Consider the following 24406-nt stretch of genomic DNA (forward strand, 5'->3'; position numbering starts at 1 on the left):
TTGAACTACAAAAGGTTGAGATCCCCTGGACCAAAGACCTATCACTTCATCTCAGGGGGAGTCTCTATCCAGGCCCAAATAGTGAAAGATGGTCATGTATATCTGCCAGAGGAGTCGCTCTTTTGCCAGGAGATATTGATGACGGTGTCAGTGCGTCTGTAACGGGTGCTATTTATGCCGGTGTTTTCGCCTGTTGATGATGAACACAATTATGCAGATGAATAATTACTGACCGTTGTCTGTCACTGCGATGAGACTGAACGTGATGATGTAAAAACAGTGATGTCAATCTCTTTGGCTGTTGCGTGTGCAGCCTTGTGCTCCTCAGCTCAACTTCAACAGTTGACTGTGTTGGCCTCTGATGATGGTGGTGGTGGTGGGTGGGGAGGGACAGGGGGACTCTTGTCCAGTGTCCACTGTGAGCGTGTGTGGGGAGGGACAGGGGGACTCTTGTCCAGTGTCCACTGTGAGCGTGTGTGGGGAGGGACAGGGGGACTCTTGTCCAGTGTCCACTGTGAGCGTGTGTGTGGAGGGACAGGGGGACTCTTGTCCAGTGTCCACTGTGAGCGTGTGTGTGTGTGTCAGTACACCTGGATATGAGGATGCATCATAGTTTCTCCTAGTTAAAAGTATGGATGCAAGTTTACATTCAGAGCCATTGATAAATGTCCAAACCATTGCAGCTTTCAATGCTTCCACAATCCTGCTCAGTGGCTGTTGCCAAGTAAAAGGATGTCTCCAATCCAGCTATTTTTTTTAGATGTTTGGCCGTGTCGCCGTGGTGACGCAGAGGAAGGCCTGGTTGCATGTTTGCAGCCGACACTTCCTGGTTCTAGAGAAGGGGGCGGGAACATGGAGCTCATACTACAATCTGGTCAAACTATCAATGGCTCTATGTTGGTGTGTCCATCAGTGCTTGTCCGGGTTCCAGTTCGGTAGTCTCTCCAGGAGTGCCTTGTGGTCCACATTGACACTGGCCACCAGTCCTCCTTTGCTGGCCTCTGTCCCGCTGTAGTCGATGTTCTCTCCCTGTAGAGTCGTCATCTGGCCTCCTACAATAACGACATATTCAATTCTCATTACAAAGTCTTTCATTGTTCTAAGAACAGTTGGAGGAACTACCCTCCTTCTCGTTGTGTCTGCACCGCAGCAACTACCCTCCTTCTCATTGTGTCTGCACTGCAGGAACTACCCTCCTTCTCATTGTGTCTGCACCGCAGGAACTACCCTCCTTCTCATTGTGTCTGTACTGCAGGAACTACCCTCCTTCTCATTGTGTCTGCACCACAGGAACTACCCTCCTTCTCATTGTGTCTGCACCGCAGGAACTACCCTCCTTCTCATTGTGTCTGCACCACAGGAACTACCTTCCTTCTCATTGTGTCTGCACCGCAGGAACTACCCTCCTTCTCATTGTGTCTGTACCACAGGAACTACCCTCCTTCTCATTGTGTCTGCACTGCAGGAACTACCCTCCTTCTCATTGTGTCTGCACCGCAGGAACTACCCTCCTTCTCATTGTGTCTGTACTGCAGGAACTACCCTCCTTCTCATTGTGTCTGCACCACAGGAACTACCCTCCTTCTCATTGTGTCTGCACCGCAGGAACTACCCTCCTTCTCATTGTGTCTGCACCACAGGAACTACCTTCCTTCTCATTGTGTCTGCACCGCAGGAACTACCCTCCTTCTCATTGTGTCTGTACCACAGGAACTACCCTCCTTCTCATTGTGTCTGCACCACAGGAACTACCCTCCTTCTCATTGTGTCTGCACCACAGGAACTACCCTCCTTCTCATTGTGTCTGCACCACAGGAACTACCCTCCTTCTCATTGTGTCTGCACCACAGGAACTACCCTCCTTCTCATTGTGTCTGCACCACAGGAACTACCCTCCTTCTCATTGTGTCTGCACCACAGGAACTACCTTCCTTCTCATTGTGTCTGCACCACAGGAACTACCCTCCTTCTCATTGTGTCTGCACCACAGGAACTACCTTCCTTCTCATTGTGTCTGCACCACAGGAACTACCCTCCTTCTCATTGTGTCTGTACCACAGGAACTACCCTCCTTCTCATTGTGTCTGCACCACAGGAACTACCCTCCTTCTCATTGTGTCTGCACCACAGGAACTACCCTCCTTCTCATTGTGTCTGTACCACAGGAACTACCCTCCTTCTCATTGTGTCTGCACCACAGGAACTACCCTCCTTCTCATTGTGTCTGCACCACAGGAACTACCCTCCTTCTCATTGTGTCTGCACCACAGGAACTACCTTCCTTCTCATTGTGTCTGCACCACAGGAACTACCCTCCTTCTCATTGTGTCTGTCTGCACCGCAGGAACTACCCTCCTTCTCATTGTGTCTGCACCGCAGGAACTACCCTCCTCATTGTGTCTGCACTGCAGGAACTACCCTCCTTCTCATTGTGTCTGCACCGCAGGAACTACCCTCCTTCTCACCGTGTCTGCACCGCAGGAACTGGGAACGATTGTAGTCCTTAGAACGCCGTTTTGAGGCACTTTCTTAAGGTGCTCTTATACTCGAGCAAAGCTCCGTGGGGGTGGGGCCCCGCGAGTCTCCGTGAGTCACCGTGTAGACCTCGCGCTGGGGCTGATGCCATTATACTCAGAAAGTGATCAGCATGTATTGTACAATGGTGAGAACAGCCCGTGAAAAGTCGCAATGAAACGCTGTGCAGTACTGAGTGCGCTTTCACTCTCAAACGACCGCACATCAGCACATGAAGGACTCACCAAACTTGTTTTTTACTGAAAGCCGTTTTTACTTCTCAGCCCTAATTGCCTACTACTCTGTGCTGCTTTTAATCTCTCTCAATCATGCTCTCAACACAACACATTTACTTGGTGAAATGACTAAAAACGAACAGTTGCAAATCAAAGTTTATAGCCTACCACATGGGTCAAGAAATGTGGTGAAAACACAGCTCAGTGTTCAGGGTTCAGTGGCTCGAAAGCAGCCATGTTTGGAGAGAAGCTCGCGTTGTTAGAAAAAAAATCAGGCACAACGCGAGCGGCCGCTGGAGCTAGCGAATAACCACGGCCAACAAATTTACCTAATTTGACGCGCCCGCCCCTCGCTCCACCCCCGCGCCCTTCACGGCAGGGTGAGCATAATTCAGCCTTTAGCCCCTACTTCAGGGGAGATACTCTCCCAGCACAAGAGGAACCTTATGAGTGTATAGAGAGGCAAAGTGACCGGCTACTTCCTGTTTGAGCACTGTACCAGAGATTTTCATCCGCCATTTATTTTCCCATACACATTTCGTAAAATGCGTATAAAAATAGTTTTACTGGTTCAAACCAAACGGTACAGATATATTTAGAAACAGGAGATATCGCATAACATTTCACTGGGACCAAAACGTTTAAAAAAAATGCGGGTTTAAAGAAAATATTTTTGCGTTTTTTTTTATTTTGGTCCGAGTGAAATGTCCTATGGTCTCTCCCGATTGTAGCGTTAGCTGAACCGTTTGGTTCGACAAAGTAAAACTATTTCATAAGCATTTTACGAAATGTCTATAAGAAAATAAATGGTGGATGAAAATCTCTGGTACAGTGCTGAAGCAGGAAGTGACATTCCACTTTGCCTCTCTATTGGTCCAGACATAAGTGTACATTGATCGGAAATGCCCTGAGGCGGCAAGTATCATCCATCACTAACGTTAACTTGCAATTCTTTTTTGTTATGTACCTAATTGTTAGGCAATGTAGTATCACTCCCCTGTGAACTCTCACTTGCTTTACTGTGAAGTTACTAGAAGTTAGCATGCTAATGGCTAACATCACTTCAGTGTTCCTATTTGCGGTTAGCCTGGTAAACCAGCCGGTCATGTGAACTCACATTTCATTTCGTTCTTCGCTTCCATCTGGCCTCAAGCCCCTGGGAGGGCTTCTGCAGAAACTGCAAAGCCTACGAGCCAATCAGCAACCTGCCTCGTAGTTGAAATCATAACCGGCCAATCAGGAACGTCGCTAGCAAAACAATAATGGCTGCCTCCTTGCCTGTCCGCCTCAAGGAGTAATGTCAACGTTCGTCGGGTTTAAACAGCCAAAAAGTGCAGTTATTGCAGAAATAGTATGCAACAGCGGAGATTCTCGGCGGAAAATGTGTTTTTGCCGTTCTCCCGAGTGGATGTGGGTTTGACTGGATCCAACGCTGATTGGCTGAAGGAGTTGTCTGTCAAGGCAAGTACACCTGCCCAACCTGTGCCCACTGCAAAACACTGAGTGAAGGCTTCAGGCCAGACGGAAGCGAAGAACAAAATGAGATGTGAGTTCATGTGATCGGCTGGTTTACCAGGCTAATTTGCACTGTGAATGCAAACAGAAAAAAAACCTTGAAGTCCACAGAACCGTTTGGTCTGAAAGCACCTACAGATGATAGAGTGATGAAAACAATACTGCTGCGTATGATTTAAGCAGCTAAAAGTACAGAAACATTTCCCTCTAAACAGCCTGACAAGACAAGATGTATCAATGTGATCAATAGGAAGTTCTTTAAGACTGACGGAACTATTAACACGTTCACTGCCAATGACGAGTTGACTCGTCAAACACAATCCAACCGTTCACTGCCAATGACGAGTTGACTCGTCAAAAAAAAATTTTTTTTTTTTTTTGACGGTGCTACGTGGATCAATGCCCCCCACGTCTCCTATAAAAATATTGGAAGTATTGAATGTGTATAATCTATTTTACCGACCAACTAAGTGGCGACAGTGCTCTCCCGACAGAGAGAAAGCCAACCAAAAACAGCCGCGGGAGTAAGCCATTCTCAAGGAAATGGCTTGGCGATTTTACAGTCATCAGTCACCAGACTCGCCCGAGAGCGGCCGCGCCAGCAGCAGCACACCGAGAGCGGAGAGCGGTGCTGGCGTGGGGGATTGCAAATTTGCATAATAGATTATGGGTGAAACACACTTTGAAACACCCGCAGAAAGGCCAGAATCGCACGCATTCCGAAAACCCAGAAACGAACGAGCCTCATTCTCATACTGTAGGCGAAAACGCTTTCACGCTGCTGCACACGGGCGCACAACGGTGGGGGGTTCCAAAAATAGACTGGGTGGGCAGCATAAAGCCTAGAATCGCACAAAGCTTCATCAAAGCTCTCAACCGAAAATCCAAGAAACGATTGAGTCCCATCCACAGTCCACACTCGCCACACTCGCCGACGAGGGGCCGCCAGAGAGGGAGGCTGCTCACTGCTCAGACAGGCAGGAGAAACTGGCTTGTGACAAACGCCACCAGACACGCCCACGGAGGGAGGAGTTTGAAGGAGAGGGTGTTCAGAACTATATTGTTCAGATGTCTGATCTCTCACTGATGCCAAAAATAAATGGTTAAAGTGACTGTTCTGCCTGTTTGATTGAATTTCACAAAACTGCGATTATCTCAGCTTCCTGTCTCAGACGCTGAAACCATGCTGTACTCAACGGCTAATATCTACATAACTACTAACTCTACAAACTAACTCTTTTAGACAGAGAAAGCACACATTCTATTAGTACTTTTGTGAACTTCGTGTTCACAAAGTCCAAGCAGAAAATTATCCTCGGCTCTTGTAAAATGAGCCAGAATCCTCAAAAAACGGCTTGGCAGAAGCTACCTACAGTAAAAAAAAAACGGCTGGCAGTGAATGTGTTAACTCATTGAGTGCCAGCCACTTTAGGAGAACGGACGCTCCCAGTGCCAGAGTTTCAGAGCGTTTTCAGTGATTTCTCGAGGCCCACAGAATATTGTGTGATATTACTATGTAAACACCGAACACGCAAAAAGAACAAGGAGACTCTATTGTATCATCAGCAAAAAAAAGTTTATTGATACCATTTTCCGTTCTTTAGTTATCAGCCGGAGAAGATAGCTTGATTTAACCAAAAGCAGCCGTTTTTTTCTAGAAGCTGAGATAATGAGCCTTTTGTGAAATTAAACATTTCATGCACATCACTGACTGAAGCTAATATTTTCTGATGTAGTCACACCTCAAAAATAATTTCCTTCAATAGAACAGCGAAAACCAAGGAATTTTGTTTGGCAAAACAATATTTTTTAGCTGCAACCAGCAGCGCTGGCCCCTGCGTGCGCTGCTGGTTGCAGCTTCTTGCTGGTCTTGATTTACTGCTGGTGGGCATCAGATATTCTAGCTTGCGTTTGCCAATCCTGTCCTGCTGTCTGGGTCTGTCTGGGTCAGTGTTGTGTGCTGCTCTGCGTGCCCCCCCCCCCCCCCTCAACTGCACACTCCTCCTACGTATGGGAGTGTCTCTGGGGCTTTCTGCTGCGTTTGCTCTGCACTGAAAAGTCCACTACATCCAGCTTTTTTACAGCGTTCCGCGTGTATTTGTCACCGGCTCCCATGCTTCCAGTTGAGAATAATAACAACTAATAACAAAATCATGCGGATGGGCTATCGCAGCGGACACGGAGATGCTCAATTGTGGCAGCAGATTGGCTGCTGCAGGCACAACTAACGTTATGCTTCATGCATATCGATGCATACGGATGCGATGCGATTTCCGTTTCCCCAACGACTTCTTCTTTGTTTTTTCCTCGCCTTTCTGTAATCTGGAGAGCACTGTCGCCACCTAATGGGTCCCTAAAATAGCTTTTACACATTCAACAGCCACCATACTTTCACAGGAGATGGATCTGGCTTTGATGCACGTCCCACCGTCAAAAAACGCAATTGACGAACATACTCGTCCTTGGCACTCTACGTTACTAAACCAATTGACGAACATACTCGTCCATGGCACTCAATGAGTTAAGAAGGAAAAAAAGAAAGACTAAACCGTTTGATAGTAATGTAATTACCCAGTGCAGTCAGCAGGGCGGCTCCAGCGCAAATGTCCCATTTCTTAATGTAGGTGACATGGATGTAGACGTCTGCCTGGTCTTTTGATTCTGTTTCACCTGGAAGGGGATCTAAGAGAGCCAGGACCTTATATCCTGAAATAAAGAAAGAGAGAAAGAGAGAAAGAAAGAAAGAAAGAAAACTTACATTAGAGGTATAGTGTCCATTTGTTAAAAGTGTTGTGTAACACTTTTAGAAATGAATACCGTGATATTCCACCAAAGAAACTGAGCGTTTACCTCATAATTTTTTATCCATTGAGCAGATTATAAAAGATGTATACACTCCTGTCAAACTGAATGAAATGTAATTTGGAATGGGACAGTTCATTCTGATTAAGGTGGTTACATGAGGCATTGCTGACAATCCAACTGGTGATGGTGGTGCTTGTTTATGGCAACTATACTAACGTCTCAGAGAATGCACTGTCCCTAGATAATAATGGTAAAGGATAAGAACACACCTATGCGTTAACCTATAATGATTAATTTGCATAAGCTAATTTTATTTGCTAACTTATTCTGAATAGCTATTGTCTGCCAGCAAGCTGTAGCCTCTAGCCTACTACACACAAGGCAACACAACGTGCTTTCCATTTAAAAAGAAAACAAATACCAATGACATAATATTTACAAAAACACATGCAAAACACATGGACTGTAGACCGAGAAACAGTGACAATACAAGACGTAATCATAGGCCACATTTAAACCATCTGGTACAAGTGACCCAATTCAGATTTTTTTGCTCACATGTGGGCTGTGGCACATATCGGATATGTGTTATTATGAACGTGATAGCAGGGAAAAAGCACATGGATTCAGATATTGTCAGGTCCGCTTCAGGCCTCAAGCATATGTAAAAATAAATCAGATATGAATCAGACATCGCCCGATGTGACTGTCATGTAAGCGGACAGACTCAGCTGTTTGGCTGACTGGAGTGCATCTCGCTCCCGTTCCCAACCAGATGAAGGCTTTAATCAAAACACTGCGAGTCCAGTTTTGTTCAAAATGCCTCTTGAAATTCACCAGTCATCCCAATGCACAGATGATTCTGTATTCAAACCCAGCGCTGTTTTACAACTCCAACTGTCTCCAAATAACACATCTTGAATTAATCATCTCTTTTACTTTTGCTTTGTTGTTCTCTCTGATTATTATAGGTGTCAGTTAGTTTCTTAAATGTCGGAGGTTCATTTTAGAACTAACCTGCTCAGATGCAGCCAGTTTATTTCCTGTGGTTCTCCTATAAGAGAGTGAGTTTAGGAAGCCTATGTGTTGTTCTCTCCTGTGGTTCTCCTATAAGAGAGTGAGTTTAGGAAGCCTATGTGTTGTTCTCTCCTGTGGTTCTCCTATAAGAGAGTGAGTTTAGGAAGCCTATGTGTTGTTCTCTCCTGTGGTTCTCCTATAAGAGAGTGAGTTTAGGAAGCCTATGTGTTGTTATCTCCTGTGGTTCTCCTATAAGATCTCTAGAATATTCCTGTAGGGACTTGTGCTGCACCGTCTGGTCTGTACCAGTTTATTCCTCATGTACGCATGTGGGTTGTTTCAAGTGTGACGCAAGTGTAAACACACAGGTATCAGATATGGGTCACTTTTAAACGTAGATAAGCAGAAGGTCAAAACAAATCTGATACAGGCAAAAAGTCGTATGTACTGGGCATCTAAGACCTGCAGTGTAAATGTGGCCATAGACTAAGTTAAGTTAAGTTTAAGCGCCCGGCATGGTTTTGCGCAGCCACGACTTGGAGCCTTGCCGCGGACGAGCGGCGACAGCAAGACTGTGCATACTCGAACGTAACTCGTTCAAAACACGTCCAAAACGTTATCGTGTCGTTTACCAAGAACTTGCAATCATGTCGGTGGGGGAACATTTTATTGTCCCTCCATTTCAAAACTCATTCCGGTGAGCCTGCAGAAGGCTTTGCTAGATGAGGGACAAGCACTGTTAAATGAGGAAATGGCATTTCCTCATTCCTCACAACAAGGAGTTGACGGCGCTAGACGGCGCAGAGTCACATTTTCGAGGAGCTGCACGCCCCCTACGCCGAGCTGCGCCGAGAGGACGCCCAGCTGTGGCGACCCCCTCGCCGCAGGCGATTTTGCTCCAGCATAATTTGCGCTTAAGTTATCCTTTATTTATCCCCATGGGGAAATTCATCCTCTGCATTTGACCCATCCTCTACTAGGAACCTTCCTAGAACTAGGAGCAGTGGGCAGCCGCAGTGCAGCGCCCGGGGGACCAAACTCCAGTTCTTTTTGCCAGTGCCTTGCTCAGGGGCACTGACAGGAGTATTAACCCTAACATACATGTCTTTGATGGTGGGAGGAAACTGGAGCATCTGGAGAAAACCCGCATGAACACGGGGAGAACATGCAAACTCTACAGACTACAGTGAGAAAGAAGAGAAAGAATTCAGTTTACACACGCCATGCTCAGTCAACCTGCCCTGCTAAGTACGGTACAAGTCAAATAGAGAGCCAAAGTGAACGTCACTTCCTGCTTTTCTCCCTGTACCAGCGTGTGAAAAAACATGCATGGTGGTGAACGGAGAGATACGTTACTTTTTTCATCCTGTTTGAATTGTGCCACGGGGGGTACACGTGTTAAAGTTTGTCCATTTAAAAGATAACTGCATGTCAAGAAAGTCACAGTTTGTCCTCAAACTGAAACGTAAGGTTCAGTTTTGTCTAGGGATGGGCATTTCTAGCAAAAACACTATTCGAAATTCGCTGGCCAAATTCGAATTTAATTCGAAATTCGAAAATAAAAAAAAAAATGTAAAAAAAATTAAAAATGTTTTTTTTTTTTTTTTTTTTTTGTGTGAGTGAAATGTTGCATTGTCTCCCCTGATTCTAAGTCTACGGCTTTATTAATTAATATAAAAAGCTTCTGCTGTGGATTTTTAGCTCAAACAAGCATTGCACCACTGAAGTAAAGAACATGTTACATGACATTGACATTTTCGAAAATAAAAAACAGTTTTGACAATCATGAGTGGTTCATTAAATATTTAGTAGGCTCAGGTCTGAGTGCCAAAGGGGTGCCAAAGTCACCCCCTCTCCCTCTTCATGGGATTTCATCCGCCATTCATTTTTCCATAAACCTTGCTTAAAATGCTTATAAAAATTGTTTTACTTGCTCAAACCAAGCGATTTGACTATACTTAGAATCAGGGGAGACAATGCAACATTTCACTCAAAAAAAATTTTTTTTTTTTTTTTTCCCGAATTTCGAATTTCAATAATAAAAGTCGACCTTGATAATCACAACGATTATTCGAAAATTCGAAATTCGATGCCCATCCCTAGTTTTGTCAAGCAGCTACATCTCGTGTCGCACATTATACGTCACACCATCAACAACAATGGACTGGTGGTGAGAGAGACGTCACTTACACGACTGGTTGTGCGTAGACTTTCTGATTTATCACTTGTAGTGCCACAGTTTGACCACAAACTGCGACTTTCTCGACTTGCGGAGTTATCGTTTACGTTGACAAACGTGACATGTGTAGCGTATCTCTCCGTTCACCACCATTCATGTTTTTTTTCACACGCCGGTACAGGGAGAAAAGCAGGAAGTGACGTTCACTTTGGCTCTCCATCAATCTCTACTCACCCGCTCCGCCTGCTGGTATGATGGTGGTAGTGTTTCCGAAAGCCTCCTGGATATAACTTTGAACTTTTCCAGCGTGGGACCGGGACACGATCACCTTCGGGGGGCTGACGCTGTAGGACGAGCGGGCCTGCATGTTGGATCCCTGGCCTACCAGCGCCCAGGCTGCCATGCAGAGATGACAGAGGCAGAGTGGTGGGTGAGAGGGAAACATACAGTCAAACACATTCAGTTCATATGTATTCATTTGTCAAACAAGCTGCAGTATACAAATTCAAACACTTTATTTTGGATAGTCTGGCTACAGCCAGTATTTGTGACATTTCAACAGCTTATAAATTGACATTCAACAATACAACTGTTTAGCAGATGTTCGAGAGATTACAGAGTATATGCATGTGACAGTTCATGAACATACCTACAAATCACACTAGGTGCAGGTGTGTGGAAGGCGAAGCACACAGTTAAGTTAATGGATTTTTTTTATTTTTTTTACATCCCGGACCTTATTTCCAGCTTAAAATATGATGTTTTACTCACCCAGAGAACTTTGGTTTCATTCTGATCGCCATAGAAGATATTCAGGTTGGAGTAGAGTCCGAACTGGCCAAAACGGGCGAAAACAGGGCATACGTAGTACACACTGCAAATAACGTATTTTCTGCAACGTAGCGGTTCATATCCTCATAATATCTCGTCCATAAATGAACGTGGATCCGTCTAGTCTCCTCCGGGCAGCTTTGGGCAGCCTCGGTTTCCTCATCTGGGGTCTGTGAATCCAACTCTCGCCCCAAGCCCCGCTGAAGTCTTGTGAGTTTCCTGCACACCGGGGCCATTTTCCCCCGACTATCGACTTGTTTACAACAATGGATGAAGAGCTAATCGAAATTGAAGAGCGGACGAGGAGAGAGAGAGGAACAACAGGCCAGGGACAAACAAGCGCTGCACGGCCGAGAACAGAGGAATGCGTCTGTTGAGTTCATAGACCCTGGATGAGGGAACTGAGGCTGCCATAAGCTGCCCGGAGGAGACTAGACAGGTCCACATTCATTTATGGACGAGATATTATGAGGATATGAACCGCTACGTTGCAGAAAATACGTTATTTACAGTGTGTACTACGTATGCCCCGTTTTCGCCCGTTTTGGCCAGTTGCAGGAGTCTAGTCGGACCTGAATATCTTCTATGGCGATCAGAATGAAACCAAAGTTCTCTGGGTGAGTAAAACATCATATTGTAAGTTGGAAATAAGGTTAAAAAAAATTTTTTCCCTTTAAGCTGTTAAAACAACATCTACAGACAAGTTCAAACAGTTGAATTGTTTATGTTGAATGTCAACTAATTAGCTGTTCAAATGTTACAAATACTCAATCTACAGTTCAAAGTCACGGTATCCATCAAGAGTTTAGACCCCCCCCCCCCACACACACACACACACACACACACACACACACACACACACACACACCTACCAGTGGTTCCAGTGAATGGTTTGTGTATAACCCCTATGACTGGTTTACCATCTACAGCCACACACACCATGGTGGTCACATACTGCAACAGGTTCTCTGTGGAGAGGGACAGGTGAACAGAGGGAGGGGCAGAGGGACAGGTGAACAGAGGGAGGGGACAGAGGGACAGGTGAACAGAGGGAGGGGGGCAGAGGGACAGGTGAACAGAGGGAGGGGCAGAGGTGGAGAGGGACAGGTGAACAGAGGGAGGGGGGCAGAGGGACAGGTGAACAGAGGGAGGGGGCAGAGGTGGAGAGGGACAGGTGAACAGAGGGAGGGGGGCAGAGGTGGAGAGGGACAGGTGAACAGAGGGAGGGGGGCAGAGGTGGAGAGGGACAGGTGAACAGAGGGAGGGGGGCAGAGGTGGAGAGGGACAGGTGAACAGAGGGAGGGGGCAGAGGTGGAGAGGGACAGGTGAACAGAGGGAGGGGGCAGAGGTGGAGAGGGACAGGTGAACAGAGGGAGGGGGCAGAGGTGGAGAGGGACAGGTGAACAGAGGGAGGGGGGCAGAGGTGGAGAGGGACAGGTGAACAGAGGGAGGGGGCAGAGGTGGAGAGGGACAGGTGAACAGAGGGAGGGGGGCAGAGGTGGAGAGGGACAGGTGAACAGAGGGAGGGGGCAGAGGTGGAGAGAAAGAATGAAACATAGGACATCCCGAGAAGTTAAGGGAGGGGACGAGATTACAAGATGGCAGGGAAAAGAGGCAGAAAGAAAGAAAGAAAGGTAAGAGAGAAGAATAGAAGAGAGACCAGTGGAGAGATATGAGTCAACGTGTCAACAGTGTGAAGCAAACCAGGTCAACAGGGCCTCTATGATGATACTCAAACAGGTTTGCTTCCTGTTGTACTTGTGCCTATCCATGTGTCCTATCTGCACAAGCTGTTGTAACATGAAGATCAAGTTCAGTGCATGTCGTCTAGAGGGATTACATGGGATTGTGACTGTGAATTACCACAATCCCTCTCCCTAGATCAATACAAGCTAAAGCAAACAGATAAGGCACATACATACCCAAGACAAACATGTATATACAGTAGCCTACTACATCCATATTTGAGTTTTTTTTTTAACTCAGAATCGTCTCACTGACCAGCCTCCCCTCCCTTCCGTGAGAGGAGTCTGGCACCGCAGGTCTCCATTGTGGAATTGCGATGGGCGGCGCTTAGCGGCAGTGCCCTTGGAAAATAGTTTCCAACAATCCAAATTGCCATTTTCAACATGTAGCAAGGTTCAAGGTTCAAGGTTCAAGTTTATTTGTCTCCCTTGGGAGAAATTTGTCTTGGAGACAGAGATCCAAGCTGCGTACAGACATTTAACACAGACAGATACATCAGACACAAAAACATAAGACAAAATTGCATACACCCTTTTGCAACGAGCTAGCGTGTAGGCTTCTGCCGTTAGCTTGCTAGCTAGTTAGCGTTGTTGTTTTCACTGAGGCGGCAGGGCACTATTTACAGCGACACACAGGGAGGAGGGAGCGGAAGCCGCTCTGATTGACATGGTCGGAGCCAATGACAGAGCTTGTAATAAGCCGGGAGCGGACATCCGACAGCGAATGAAACAGTCGCTCCAATGGGAGAGCAGCTGTAGAGCAGGGGAGGGCTTATCCCAGTAGCCTGTTTCCGTGCAGCCAGACGACTCTCACAGAAGGGAGGGGAGGCTAGCCAGCGAGACTATACTTAAGCCACTTCTTAACATGCAGTGGAATCCGTATTATAACCTGCTCCTAGCCGGTTGCCCTGCATGTTAAACAACAATTAGCCGGCCTACGCGCACTCCCGCGAGTCCGTATCTTATCTACCTCGACCGCCGGTATAAGATCCGCTTCCACGCAATCTCAGTTCATGTTAAACAGTGGCAGGTCATTATCCGCAGGTGTGGCTCTTCGTGACTCACTTCACGTTCGCTAGTTTATTAATTAATGAATCGTTCGGGCAATCGCTTATATCAACGAGCAAACTCATGGTTTCCTCAAGTGCTGCAAAAACGGCTTGATTGATTGTTTGGCCAACGCGCTTCAGCTGCAGGCAGGCAGGTCCAGCGCATCAGGAGGGACGCTGCTGCGCTGCTTGCTTGCTCCCATGTCAGAAAAAGCCTAACTTTTGTGGGGAGAAATACATTGAAAACTACCGTAAATTCCGGACTATAAGCCGCGGCTTTTTTCCCGTTTTTTGGCCCCTGCGGCTTATATAACGGTGCGTCTTATCTATGGATTTTTTCAGAAAAAAAATTTCAAATACAAATAAAATCTCTCTTTTTTAGCACTCTTTCTACCTATAAATCCACTTCTGTTTTAATTTCCTCTGTTGCCCTCTTTTCACCACACCGCGGACACTGTGTGCACTGTCGAAATAAACAAAGGTGTTGTGTTATGTTGTTTTGTTGAAATGTTACGGTAATACGGTAAATGGGAGCTTCCTCAAACAGCCAACAATCCCCTCTGTGCGTGAACCCTTACATATGGTAATTACGGTAAGCAAAGTTCATCAGCCCGGAATCACAACAAGACGAGCAGTCTCTCTCTCACTTACCATGGGGAAGGTACGCAGAAAGTCACACGACGCAGCTTTCAAGCTGAAAGCAGTCGAACTCGCACTAAAAGAAACAAACAGAGCAGCAGCGCGTACCCTGGGCATCGATGAGTCAATGGTGAGACGTTGGAAGCAGCAGCAGGAGGAACTGTCTCAGTGTAATAAGACAAAAAAGTCCTTCAGAGGCCACAAAAGCAGATGGCCGGAACTTGAAGATTCCCTTGAGGACTGGGTGTTGACCCAGAGAGGAGACGGCCGAGGCGTTTCCACGGTGCAGATCCGACTGAAGGCCAAAACAATCGCCACCGAGATGAAAATTGAACATTTCAGAGGTGGGCCATCTTGGTGCTACCGATTCATGAGACGAAAGGGACTGTCCGTCCGGGGGAGAACTACTGAACAACTCCCTCCCGACTACCAGGAGAAAATCACAAACTTCGGCGAATTCACACAAAGGAAGATCACGGAATATTATAGGAGTGTGAAAACATCCACAATCACCAACGGGTTCCAAAACGCTGGACTGCTGCGGGATGAAAAGGATGACGCCGCCACAGCTGGCGCTGAGGGCCGTCAGAGGCTTCAGAGGCTGTTCGATGCCGACAGTGATGAAGAGGAGTTCGTTGGTTTTGAGTGACAATGAAGGAGAGAGGAGAGTGGTTGACGAAGCCACCCTGAACCTGTTCGTTTCCGACAGTGAAGATGAGGACTTTGGTGGTTTCAGTACGCAGGAAGAAGAGGAAGACGAGGATTAGTGACTTGACTTCTCTGGTTACAGGTTTGCTGCACATATACGGTAGCCTATTGTTGTGTGATTTTGTCTGGGGATTAGTGACCTGACTTTTGTTTTGTTTTGTTGAAATGTTAATAAATGGGAGCTTCCCCAAACAGCGATCTCTTTCCCGACATTCCTCTCTGTGCACGAACCCTTTCATATGGTAATTAAACATCAAAACACCCGCGGCTTATAGTCCGGTGCGGCTTATAGAAGAAAAAAATAGTAAATTTTGGTGCTGCGGCTTATAGACCGGTGCGTCTTATAGTCCGGAATTTACGGTAGTCAGATATGACTTGAAAGCCACTTGTAAAATAAATCACCCACAGTGATTGACGACAGTCCGACCACTATTTTGACTGGGCGGCTTTATGTAGCAAGGCGAAGCGCTCATTTTTGGCACATTGCCACCCCTCGTTGGAATGGACTCCGTTAAAACGGCATGCTTTTTGAAGTCTCCAGATTTGTCGCTAACGTGATGCAGCCAATTCTATTGTGTGAGGCAGCAGGCAGTGTTGTGTGCCTCCCCACTGCGTAGAGGATAGGAGCTGACTGACTGATAGGCTATCAAACTTTTGTGGGGAGAAATACATTTAAAACTAGTCAGATATGACTAGTTGCCACTTGTAAAATAAATCGGCCACAGTGATTGACGACGGTGCGACCACTATTTTGACTGCCTCATAGCTAAAGCTGTTTCCTATCACATTTCTTGTTTTTGATACACGCTACCGCGCACCCCCCCCCCCCCGGCCCGATGGATGTTCTGCTTCGACCGCCGTTCATCTGCCCCCGCCCACAGCTGGTCGTCATAGCGACCGCATATCTGTCCTTCGCTTATAGCCGAAGTAGGCTATAACATAACGTTACAATTAAATCCATCCACAGAACTTTTAAACTGTTTATGAAATACTGGTGCCTCTAAATGACCTACAGTGTACATGGGCAAATGTGACAATCGGCCAGGAGAATGGATATCACTTTGTTGTTAGTCAAACTCACATGCATGCGCTGCGCGCGGACGGGAGAGGCGCAACAGAGTGAAGCCTGTACCCCCGCAGCCTCTCACCAGGCAAGACCGCGGCTTCACCAAAGACCCGCTGCGGCCTAGCGGAGCGCTGCACTCAACTAACTACAGGAGCTTCCTGAGCAGCGGACTTTTTTCACCCTGAAAACAATTGAAACCACCGCCACGACTTTATTTCAACAGAGGCGAAGGCAGCAACACTAAACTGGTATGCAGCATTGCATTGATAGACAGAGTAAACACGATTCTGCCTGACCAATCAGTCGTCAACAATGTTCTCACGTCACCGTATGGAACCGGGTTGACAGAATAGAACCCAGACGAGGCAGGTACGAAAAGTAGCACGACTCGACTCCAATACAACCCGGGCTGGAACAGTTTTTACCGGTGGAATGAGACAATTTATCGAGTCGAGCGGAGCGGGATCGCGCTACTACCTGCGGTGGAAATGGGCCATAAGGGTTTCATTCCAAAATACTATATCTATTTTTAGAAAAAATGATGCAAATTATTTATAGCCCAATATTGAAAACCCGTCTTTACAATATGTCCTCTAACATTTAACTGTTTTGTAGGTAAAGGGTTCAAGATAGCTGATGACTTTCAATCACCTTGAGTTGTATTATTGTGCCAGTGATCAGTGTCAGATTTCCATGCTTCAGATACACACCGGTATATTCCTGCGTAGCGTCTAGGGGGTCGATCCATATGGTGATGCTCTCGGGGGACACCTCCGTGCCCCTCTCTATCTTCTCGAGGATGTCTGCTGGGACGTCCCGGTCCCAAACTGCCACCTCATCCACGGAGTTGTCGTGCTCCTCGCTGTTCACCTGAAAGGTGCACACACACACACTAAATCATGTTGCCTGGGGCTTGCTTTAGCCCATTTCCTACTTTCAGTAGCACGTGAAGGCAAAGAATGATACCCCGTCTTTCCAGTCTTACTAAAACAAACCAGTCAGAGAGATAGAGACACACAGACACACAAGTACACAGATTTAAGGTTTGATTAAGAGGGGTTTTGAGACACGTGTGGCCACATAGACAGCAAAGTGGAAATGTGATAGGTGAAATTTAAATCACATTAGCTTTTATATGAATACATTAACTAGTTGTCCAAATAAAGGTCAATGTGATTTAAATTAGCCTTTATTTGGACAATCACTAGTTAATGTATGCATATACATTTTCATTTAAGTAACACATAGTTACCGGTATTATACATACATAGACAGTCAGACACCATAACCCGTAGCGTACATTTGCAGCTCCTCTCTATCTCACACTGTGTTCTGTCACTGTGTCTCTATGTTCTGTACAGAGCCAGAATAGCAGATAGGTTGAGTCTGCAGAGTAGCCTTCAAATGTGGTCAAGACACATGTAATCTGATGTGTGTCCTATAAGTATCTTTGACTTTCTGTTCATTGCATTGTAAGCCTGTGTATCCATTCATGAATATACAAGAGTGCATCTCTTGGTCAAGATCTATGTTAATATACATCATTTAAGACGACTTCTGACTCATGTCTCCATCTTTTGATCACAAGTGGTTTTCTTCAAGTGATTCACTGTTTACCTTTTGGCTGTTACATTCCATTCTACAATGGAATTTCTACGCGGTCTCGCTAGCTCGGCCACTCAGCTCACGTCACCTATGATGTTTCTGAATGCCAAGACAACCCTACTTTGTTTGCTTTTGCTTAACAATTTAATTTCTCAGTCAGTTATTTTATTCTAAATAAATGAATAAATGAATAATAAAAACAATCTGCCAGTAGTAGTGAAATTACCCCCCCCCCCCTTATTCAGAATCATTCTCCTGTTTTAAAGACAAAGTTAAGTCAACGTCTTGCTAAGATGGATAAGCTAGGTCAGGTGTACTTAGCATAAGGAGGTAGGTGAGCTGTATCCACCCTAATTAGAAGTTATCAGCTTGCACAAGCCAGCAGCCATGGCGAATGCCTTACTGCTACGTGTAACAAGTATGTTACATAAAACCAGCAGCCATGGCTGACGCCTTACTGCTACGTGTAACAAATATGTTTTTATTTTATTTTTATTTAACCTTTATTTATACAGGTGAAAGCTACAGTAACAAAAGTTGACAGACAGTATGACAACAGTATACAGTACCAGTACAGACAATAATGTTACATAAAACCAGCAGCCATGGCTGACGCCTTACTGCTACGTGTAACAAATATGTTACATAAAACCAGCAGCCATGGCTGACGCCTTACGGCTACGTGTAACAAGTATGTTACATGTTGCCTTATTACAGAAATTCCTATTTTGAGGTGCTCATGGTAGTTATCTATGTTTTTCAAGTTATGTATCTATGCTGACCTTGTTCTCTGTATGGAAATTTACCAACACCCCATAATCAAATGCTAATTTCCAGCCTGTACTGATGGCGCTGTTCTTACTGGAATGAAATGAAAAATGGAATTTGACAGTAGCTACAGGTACAACTGTACAGGAATGGAATGGAGTTGTATCAGTTGTAGCAAATGTGCTCACCGTGAGTTCGGGGTAGGTGTTCTTGATCAGGTAAAACATCTTTTTATGAGACTGAAGGTCACCGTGGGTCACAAACTCCTTGGCTCCTTCTTTAGTCATGCCCTTTGATTTCTGGCCCAGCGCGTTCTCCTCGTGCACCTTCTTCACCTGGGGGATAAAAGAAATAAAAAAATAAACTTACAGCCGACATCTATGTAGACCAGTCGTTTTTCCCCCCTCTTGGAACTGTAATAGAGAGAAGTTACTGTATTTGCAGGCTGTTTGTACAATGATAATCTTGACTTGAAGGCCCAATAGACCTCCCTAACATGAGCCTACATGGTTCACCTGCAGCTGTTGGTATGAGAATCAACTAACAGTGACTGATTGGACACTGGCTCCAAGTTAGAAGTCATCCCATAACATCCCCTACTTCCAGTGTTGTAAATGAGTCAAGTCACTATATCTTGTGTCCGAGTCAAGTCTTAAATCCCCAGTGTTCGAGTCGGAGTCGCCAAAAAAAGAGTCGTGTTCGAGTAGAGTCCCCATTGGTTGAGTCCAAGTCCATGTCCGACTCCAGAATCACTGAACATGACTGTGTGAATCCACATGTGGGTGGAACACATGTGCCTGCCCTTGCACGAAATTGAATAATGTCATGGTATTAATATAGCTATCAGTGTCTCCCCTACCATGCTACAGGCCTGGCGGGCCCGCCGCCTACGCTGCCTACTCTGTGTGTGTTTACTGAACTGTCAAAGTAAAGCACGCTGCCTACTCTGTATGTGTTTACTGAACTGTCAAAGTAAAGCATGCTGCCTACTCTGTATGTGTTTACTGAACTGTCAAAGTAAAGCACGCTGCCTACTCTGTATGTGTTTACTGAACTGTCATAGTAAAGCACGCTGCCTACTCTGCATGTGTTTACTGAACTGTCAAAGTAAAGCATGCTGTCTACTCTGTGTGTGTTTACTGAACTGTCAAAGTAAAGCATGCTGCCTACTCTGTATGTGTTTACTGAACTGTCAAAGTAAAGCATGCTGCCTACTCTGTATGTGTTTACTGAACTGTCAAAGTAAAGCACGCTGCCTACTCTGTATGTGTTTACTGAACTGTCATAGTAAAGCACGCTGCCTACTCTGCATGTGTTTACTGAACTGTCAAAGTAAAGCATGCTGTCTACTCTGTGTGTGTTTACTGAACTGTCAAAGTAAAGCATGCTGCCTACTCTGTATGTGTTTACTGAACTGTCAAAGTAAAGCATGCTGCCTACTCTGTATGTGTTTACTGAACTGTCAAAGTAAAGCACGCTGCCTACTCTGTATGTGTTTACTGAACTGTCAAAGTAAAGCACGCTGCCTACTCTGTATGTGTTTACTGAACTGTCAAAGTAAAGCACGCTGCCTACTCTGTATGTGTTTACTGAACTGTCAAAGTAAAGCATGCTGCCTACTCTGTATGTGTTTACTGAACTGTCAAAGTAAAGCATGCTGCCTACTGTGTGTGTGTTTACTGAACTGTCAAAGTAAAGCACGCTGCCTACTCTGTATGTGTTTACTGAACTGTCAAAGTAAAGCACGCTGCCTACTCTGTATGTGTTTACTGAACTGTCAAAGTAAAGCACGCTGCCTACTCTGCATGTGTTTACTGAACTGTCAAAGTAAAGCACGCTGCCTACTCTGCATGTGTTTACTGAACTGTCAAAGTAAAGCACGCTGCCTACTCTGTGTGTGTTTACTGAACTGTCAAAGTAAAGCACGCTGCCTACTCTGTATGTGTTTACTGAACTGTCAAAGTAAAGCACGCTGCCTACTCTGTGTGTGTTTACTGAACTGTCAAAGTAAAGCACGCTGCCTACTCTGTATGTGTTTACTGAACTGTCAAAGTAAAGCACGCTGCCTACTCTGTGTGTGTTTACTGAACTGTCAAAGTAAAGCACGCTGCCTACTCTGTATGTGTTGACTGAACTGTCAAAGTAAAGCACGCTGCCTACTCTGTGTGTGTTTACTGAACTGTCAAAGTAAAGCACGCTGCCTACTCTGTATGTGTTTACTGAACTGTCAAAGTAAAGCACGCTGCCTACTCTGTATGTGTTTACTGAACTGTCACAGTAAAGCATGCTGCCTACTCTGCGTATGTTTACTGAACATCACAGTAAAGCACGCTGCCTACTCTGCGTATGTTTACTGAACTGTCACAGTAAAGCATGCTGCCTACTAGGGCTGTGGCGATTCACTTATCTCCCGATTCGATATTATCACGATTCTTGGGTGCCGATTCGATTTATATTGCGATTCTTAAGTATTGCGATTCTACGATTATTGCGATTCGATATTACGATTTATTGCGATTTTTGTTTATTTTTTTCTTTTCTTTTTTCAGTTTGTTTGCTTTTTTACACTAGATTAGAACATGGGAAAAGTTGAATCATACACTAGAGACTGTATATTATATATCATGAGTAGGGCTGGGCGATATAGTTAAAAACAGGGGTGGACTGGGATCATAATTCAGGCCGGGCATTAGATTCCAAGCAGGCCAGGCCGATATGGGCCGACGCGCGTGAAATTTGGGCCATTTGAAGCCCAATTTGGGCCGTTTGAAGCCAGATTTGGGCCGTTTGAAGTCCAATTTTACAATGAGATGCACCCACTTTAACCCTGAAGTGTAATTATTACTTCAGACTAACTAATAAAGTAATAAAACCACTAGTAAACCAGTAGGCGGCGCCTGGCCTGCTGTTCAGTGAGTGGCCTGACGGCAAGAACCCAAAAAAAAAAAAAAAAAAAAAAATTTTTTTTTTTTGCGATTATCGATTCTGGAATAAAAGATCGATTCAAAAAATTGTGACATTAAAAATCGCGATACTTAGGTGAATCGATTTTTTCCCCCACCCCTACTGCCTACTCTGTATGTGTTTACTGAACTGTCAAAGTAAAGCACGCTGCCTACTCTGCATGTGTTTACTGAACTGTCAAAGTAAAGCACGCTGCCTACTCTGTATGTGTTTACTGAACTGTCAAAGTAAAGCACGCTGCCTACTGTGTGTGTGTTTACTGAACTGTCAAAGTAAAGCACGCTGCCTACTCTGCGTGTGTTTACTGAACTGTCAAAGTAAAGCATGCTGCCTACTGTGCGTGTGTTTACTGAACTGTCATAGTAAAGCACGCTGTCTACTGTGTGTGCGTTTACTGAACTGTCAAAGTAAAGCACGCTGCCTACTCTGCGTGTGTTTACTGAACTGTCAAAGTAAAGCATGCTGCCTACTGTGTGTGTGTTTACTGAACTGTCAAAGTAAAGCACGCTGCCTACTCTGTGTGTGTTTACTGAACTTTCATAGTAAAGCACGCTGCCTACTCTGCGTGTGTTTACTGAACTGTCAAAGTAAAGCACGCTGCCTACTCTGCATGTGTTTACTGAACTGTCAAAGTAAAGCACGCTGCCTACTCTGTATGTGTTTACTGAACTGTCAAAGTAAAGCACGCTGCCTACTGTGTGTGTGTTTACTGAACTGTCAAAGTAAAGCACGCTGCCTACTCTGCGTGTGTTTACTGAACTGTCAAAGTAAAGCATGCTGCCTACTGTGCGTGTGTTTACTGAACTGTCATAGTAAAGCACGCTGCCTACTGTGTGTGCGTTTACTGAACTGTCAAAGTAAAGCACGCTGCCTACTCTGCGTGTTTACTGAACTGTCAAAGTAAAGCATGCTGCCTACTGTGTGTGTGTTTACTGAACTGTCAAAGTAAAGCACGCTGCCTACTCTGTGTGTGTTTACTGAACTTTCATAGTAAAGCACGCTGCCTACTCTGCGTGTGTTTACTGAACTGTCAAAGTAAAGCATGCTGCCTACTGTGTGTGTGTTTACTGAACTGTCAAAGTAAAGCACGCTGCCTACTCTGTGTGTGTTTACTGAACTTTCATAGTAAAGCACGCTGCCTACTCTGCGTGTGTTTACTGAACTGTCAAAGTAAAGCATGCTGCCTACTGTGTGTGTGTTTACTGAACTGTCAAAGCAAAGCACACTGCCTAGTACTCTGCATGTGTTTACTGAAGTGTCAAAGTAAAGCACGCTGTCTACACTGCATGTGTTTACTGAACTGTCAAAGTAAAGCACGCTGCCTACTCTGCATGTGTTTACTGAACTGTCAAAGTAAAGCACGCTGTCTAGTGTCTACACTGCATGTGTTTACTGAACTGTCAAAGTAAAGCACGCTGCCTACTCTGCATGTGTTTACTGAACTGTCAAAGTAAAGCAAAGTTTTCACCTCTCGGCCGCCTCGTATTGCAGCCTCCACTGACAGAGCCAGCAGGTCCCTCATGTCCACTTTTCTCCTCTGTCTGGAGGGAGGGAGGGCAGGAAGGAAGGAACGGCCAATGGAGACAAAGTCAGGGGTGGAAAGACAGAGGGCAAAGGTGGACATTAGGAGGTAGCGACACAGGAAGGGAGAGTGGGATGAAGCAAGAGAGGGATGGAGCCAGGGAGAGATGGAGGATGGAGGAAAGGAGAAAGGGAAGGTAAAGAGGAAGATGTGTGTGTGTGTGTGTGTGTGTGTGTGTGTGTGTGTGTGTGTGTGTGTGTGTGTGTGTGTGTGTGTGTGTGTGTGATGAAGACACAGGGTTGAATAAAAGCAGGGGGAGAGACAAAAGGAGACAGGTGAATGGGAGGTATGTCTAGTAGTTGATCAATGTATTCATTCTCAATGTAAAGATCATGGTAATAACAGGTTATCATGAGTGCTCTATGTGCTCATTATATCTGAGTAACAGGTTTTCCAGACTGTAGCTGTGGTCAGGGTCCAGGAGGCACCGCCATCATATCAGAGCTGGACAACATGACTGGAAAATAGCTGATATGTAATCAAAGGCAGATAACGGCCCCATATATTGGCAACCTAAACCAGTGGTTGTCAACGCAGGGTCTGGGGACAGTGGCAAATCACCACCAGCAAATCAATGAATTGTACTTCATTATTTTGTCATTGTAGAATGACTATTTTGACCATACTTTCACTGTTATCTCTCAGTCATGTAACATATTACAGTACTTACAACTACGCTACTACTACTGCTACTACCACCAACAAATGCAAGATAAAATGATATCCGGAACAGAAGTTGTCGAGAAATGTTAACATGCAAATCGAGTTAACGTTTACTGGAAAGTGAAGAGACATGCTTATTGGTTACCAGTTGGCAATGGTAAGAGCGAAGTTTACAGACTGTACACACACCTGAAAGCAGCCAGGCGGGTGGAGATGACGCCGGCGTACAGGTGGTAGATGACGCCGAGTCCCAGGACGCAGAACACGGCCACACCGAGCGGCGAGAGGCGGATGCCCATCGGAGCCATTCTGGGCCTGGCGGCACGTCTTCGGTTCGCAGAACAACTATCTAAACTGTCAACTAACAGCGAAAACCACGAGAACGAAATCTAGAACACAACAGTGCTCGCAAGGAAACTAATTGGAGAGAAAGTGGGTAGCGGTAACGCCACCGAAATGTAACGTTACCCAAATGTCTCACTGGCTGGTTTACAGCCGACGTTTTATTTGCGTAAAGACA

The 24406-nt window shown here is 45.5% G+C and overlaps 1 protein-coding gene across 1 annotated transcript; it reads right to left on the bottom strand.

Annotated features, from left to right (window-relative positions):
* Positions 1-490: 490 nt before the first annotated feature.
* On the bottom strand, positions 491-24194 carry bpnt2 (3'(2'), 5'-bisphosphate nucleotidase 2; the record flags this gene model as incomplete). The annotated part of the gene is made up of 8 exons (XM_083653374.1): positions 491-1052; positions 6837-6971; positions 10501-10662; positions 11970-12065; positions 17015-17174; positions 18866-19012; positions 23110-23182; positions 24076-24194. The coding sequence occupies 8 exons, from the start codon at positions 24192-24194 to the stop codon at positions 910-912; spliced, it is 1035 nt and encodes a 344-aa protein (XP_083509500.1). The 3' UTR covers positions 491-909.
* Between the last annotated feature and the right edge of the window lie 212 nt (positions 24195-24406).

Source organism: Poromitra crassiceps, assembly GCF_964638095.1.
Source record: "Poromitra crassiceps genome assembly, chromosome: 17".
NCBI lineage: Eukaryota > Metazoa > Chordata > Actinopteri > Beryciformes > Melamphaidae > Poromitra > Poromitra crassiceps.